The following is a 4,433-nucleotide window of genomic DNA, read 5'->3' on the forward strand; positions in this document are numbered from 1 at the left end:
TTCAAGAAAACGTAGAGGTAAAGACGAAAGGAGTCTTCATATGATTTTGTTATATAAAACAACACCAAACTCTAGAGTTCTACTCAAGAAAATAAACAGCTACAGAGATATGAAAGATGCATATCTTAAGTAAATTAAAGAGTAAGTGAAGTTAAGAAAAAATCATTCCTAATAAATTCCTTAAGATTGATGATTTAACCAGAACATTTAGGTTTAACAAATAATTATGTAATTCTTTTATGCATAAGCCTGTGCGTAGCATGGATATTCACCTAGGTTGATAGCTGCAGGTATTTAGTGAAATATCAAAAGAAGTGTAAATATAATTTTTAAAAAGAATTTTAACTTGCCATACACAGCGGAACGATATTTAAATACCTAAAAATTTTCAATTGCATTTGTTAGTTAGTATTGTTTTTGATGTTCATTATTTAAAAATATATAATAATTTTTTCATTGTCATATTAAAAAATTGACCAATAGTATACCGCAGCCACCATGGGTCGATAATTAAATTTATCTATAATAACATTACATTTATACAGAACTAAATTTTTAATGATTAGAATAAATTAAAATTGTAGGGCTTTTAACAAATAACCTATGAGAAAATTATAATCATAATATTATTTTTAAAAATTTACACTGAGGTTAAATTTATCCCGTAAATTAAGTGTTTTTTAGATACAACCCGTGAAAAAATTATATCCATAAAATTCATAAGATGGTATACCACGGATTAAATTTGTCAATAAGTATAATTCAATGGTTATAACAAAAAATGTACTTAAAAATGTTAATATAGATAATTCAATTAAATTATATAACTTACAGTTTTATTTACTTCCATTTACATACTTCTTAACTTGGGTAAATAATTTAGAGTTTCTTAGCAAACAAAATAGAATAGTTAAAATAAAAATGTGGTTAGATTAAGTAATTACAGTCTCACTTTACCAAATAAAAAATATTATGGAAAAAATAAATAAATAAATGATGTTAGAAAAGTTAAATAGTATTTATCTCAATTGTCTTATTAGTTTCTTCAAAAGTTTCCCAAAGATTATTCTGAACCAAATTCACAATACAATTGCTTTAACTAATTATTATTCTATAACTAATATCGCATTTATATAAAATACATTTACTATACAAGTTGTTGATTTAGTTGATTTAGTAGTAGTAGTTGTTGTTGCAACTCCTGCATGTGGAACACTTGCGGTAGAAAAATAGGTATTTGCTATTGTTATTTATCCGTTTGTCTATAACAAGAATTTGGCATCGTACTACTCCTGCAATATCTACTGCAGAGTATGAAACATCGATTGAGGTGACTGCTATTAAACACACATTATTTTAAAACCTACACAAAACTTCCTATGAACAAATGTCAATATACAAAATAGAAGACCAAAAAATAAACAACATAAACGAAAACAATATATAAAACAACGTAAATATGGCTTGACGTAAATACTCTTAAATATAGCAACCAAAATCAAATACAACAACAAACGTTAATATGGCTTTACGTAACCAAAAAAAAAATACACAAGAAAACCTAGAATACACTTTAATCTAACTACCGCGCGTAGCGCGGGTCAATTGCTAGTTTAGTCATAAAAATAAGTTTTATTCATGCAATTAAAAATAATTAAGACTAAGGTATTATCTTATATTTTGAGGTGTGATTTACTTGTGTAGGATGTAATAATGTAAATTTCATGCTTGGTATCCACTTATCTATATGCTGATTAGCCAACAATTTTAGAAACTTAATTGTGGAACCAAAATTTCTCTTTTTGTTTCTGGATCATGTGAGCACGCAATAAAGTAAAAGTTGTACGCGTTTTACAACCTCAACAAGCTAAACTAAAGTCACAAGCGTTGGTAACAAACTCAGATTTCTATAAATATATACCACTTCTGTCTTCTTTGATCATAACCACAATTTGTCTAAAACACATAATATCAAAACAGAATTAAAGTGCATTGACGACTAGATTAGTAGGATGAAAGAAAACCTTGCAAGTCATCCTTCTCAATAGACAAAACAGAATTAAAGTGAAAACCTTTAGAAAAATGTTAACTTGTTATCAATATTTTGGCGTGTGATAATTGTATTGGAATTAGAACCAAATAACTACTAAAACGCGTAAGATGAAAGCAAATTTGTCACTTTTCATACATGGTATATAGTAATCTCTATGCTAATTGGCCAATAATTTTAGTAAGTTGTTAACGTGTGGAGCTAAACATTCTACTTTCGTTTATTTTTGAGATGTAAAGCATTTAAAGATATGTAAAATAAAGATGTACCGCTTTCACGACTCAACAAGTAATCATCACCCACACTCACAAGTTACACCGTTGGTAACAAACTATGAAACTACTCTCTTATAAATACCAGATGTGTGTTTAGTTTCTCTATATCTCAAAACACAAAATATCATTACACATACAAAGAAAGAAAAAAAACAAAAATGGAAAAATCAAATTTCGAGTCACTTCCTGAAGATCTACAAATACAGATTTTGTCATGGTTGCCTCTGAAATCCTTGGTGACATGCATCTGCGTCTCGAAGAAATATGCATCTTTAATCCGCACGAAAGCATTCAGAGATCTTTACTTGAACCGGTCGATGACAAGGCCTCGAGTGTTGTTCGTCGCCCATGATGTAAGAATCCCGTCAAACAAAGCCGAAGCCTTGTTTCACTCTGTTTATCAAGAGGAGGAACCATTTTTGTCGTCTGGTCAACAACTGATACGTACCAACAAAGGAGAAGTACCACTTGATGAAGTTTCTCAACCCATCCGAGGTTTGATCTGTCTTCGAGGTGGTACTAATGTTGTCATTTGCAACCCGGGTGCGAAAAAGTTTCGGCATTTACCTAAGATCCAAAGGCCTAACGGAGCATCCATAAGATGTTTTTTCGGATACGATGAATCTACGGATGTATTCAAGGTGTCATGCATTACACAGTTCGGAGATGGTAGGCGAACTAAGGAGTTTCATGTATACACGATGACGGAGGAATCAGTGGAAGACTCTTCTTGGAGACGGATCACATGTAACCATGATCATTCACCAGTTACTCAAGGACTATTCAAAGGAGGTTTCTTGTACTATGGAGCTCAGCCCAATAGTGGAAAATATCAGGTAATGAGCTTCAACGTGAGTTCTGAAGATTTCACTGTCATTGAAGTACCTGACAGAGGCGAAACCTCTACAGTTGATGACCATCGTTGGAAATTGGTGAATTACAAAGGGGAAATTGCCTTAGTAGATGACTCTGAGTTTAGAAGTGGAATTGTTGATATATGGGACAACGATGACATTGGAAGTTTTGTATTGTGGGTTAGGAACGAGATAACAGGAAACTGGAGGAGAGAGATCGTTAAGATTCCTCAATGGCTAGAAACTGTTGGACACCACAAGTTTTTTTTCAATGGTACCATTGGAACAAAAGAACTTGTTTTCGCACCATACTGTTGGTTAGGGGGACACATCTTTGTGGTGTATTACGATAAAGACAAAACAAACCTCAGAAGATTTGAGATTGAAGGAATGGTTGATGGATACTATTATGTTCGAACCTTCTTGGATCATGTTGATAGTACTTGGCTTATCTGAAGAATAAGACTTGGTTGTTCACTCTCTCAAGTCTCATTGGGATTGTTGTTTGTCTTCATTTCTAATTTTCATTCTATTGCGGTTACTCTTTATTTATGCTAAATAATAATGATGTCTAGCTCTCATGTACTAGTGGTCTTATTGGGATTGTTAATTTTTATTTCTATTGTCGTTAACCTTTATTTTATGCTAAATAATAATGTTATCTCTCGACTATATCTTATTGTGATTGTTCGTTTTTTCTTACTGCCATTAATCTTTATTTTTTTGCCATATAATTACAAAATTGAAGCTTCCTAATAAGTGCAAAGAGAAAGGGAAAAGTTCTTTTGTATAATAGTGTAATATTCTTTTCAACTACAGAAAGTGACATTTTGATTCGTAGAACAAAACGTTCCTAAAAGAAAAAACACAAGATTTCTAGCTATAATTCTATCTTGTAAACGCAAAGAGAGTAGTAGCAGCCACCGGCCTCTTCCTCTCAAATAACGATTTTTTTCAGACCGAACCATCAACCATCTAAAGTCGCACTATCAGGACCATGACTCACGACCTCAGCCTCAATAACAAACCGGGCGGTCACAAGAGGTTCTCTTAGACAAGGCTTTGGAGTTTGGAGAACCTAAAATGGTTGGTGGTATAACATAAAACAAAGTGTAGCCAAAGATTTGGATTTGCAATTGTTACATTGCTTTTTGTTGCGATCAATCTTTATCTTCTGCTTTTTGTCCATTGTTCGTTTACTGTTTGCCTGAGCTTAGTAACTCTTTGTGAATTTTTTTTTTTTTTTTTTTTTTT

The 4,433-nt window shown here is 32.0% G+C and overlaps 1 protein-coding gene across 1 annotated transcript; it reads left to right on the forward strand.

The window, feature by feature from the left end:
* Nucleotides 2,418-3,864, forward strand: LOC104712915 (putative F-box protein At1g70960). The gene has a single exon (XM_010429910.2). The coding sequence runs from the start codon at nucleotides 2,484-2,486 to the stop codon at nucleotides 3,633-3,635; it is 1,152 nt and encodes a 383-aa protein (XP_010428212.1). The 5' UTR covers nucleotides 2,418-2,483; the 3' UTR covers nucleotides 3,636-3,864.

Source organism: Camelina sativa, chromosome 9 (assembly GCF_000633955.1).
Source record: "Camelina sativa cultivar DH55 chromosome 9, Cs, whole genome shotgun sequence".
Taxonomy (NCBI): domain Eukaryota; kingdom Viridiplantae; phylum Streptophyta; class Magnoliopsida; order Brassicales; family Brassicaceae; genus Camelina; species Camelina sativa.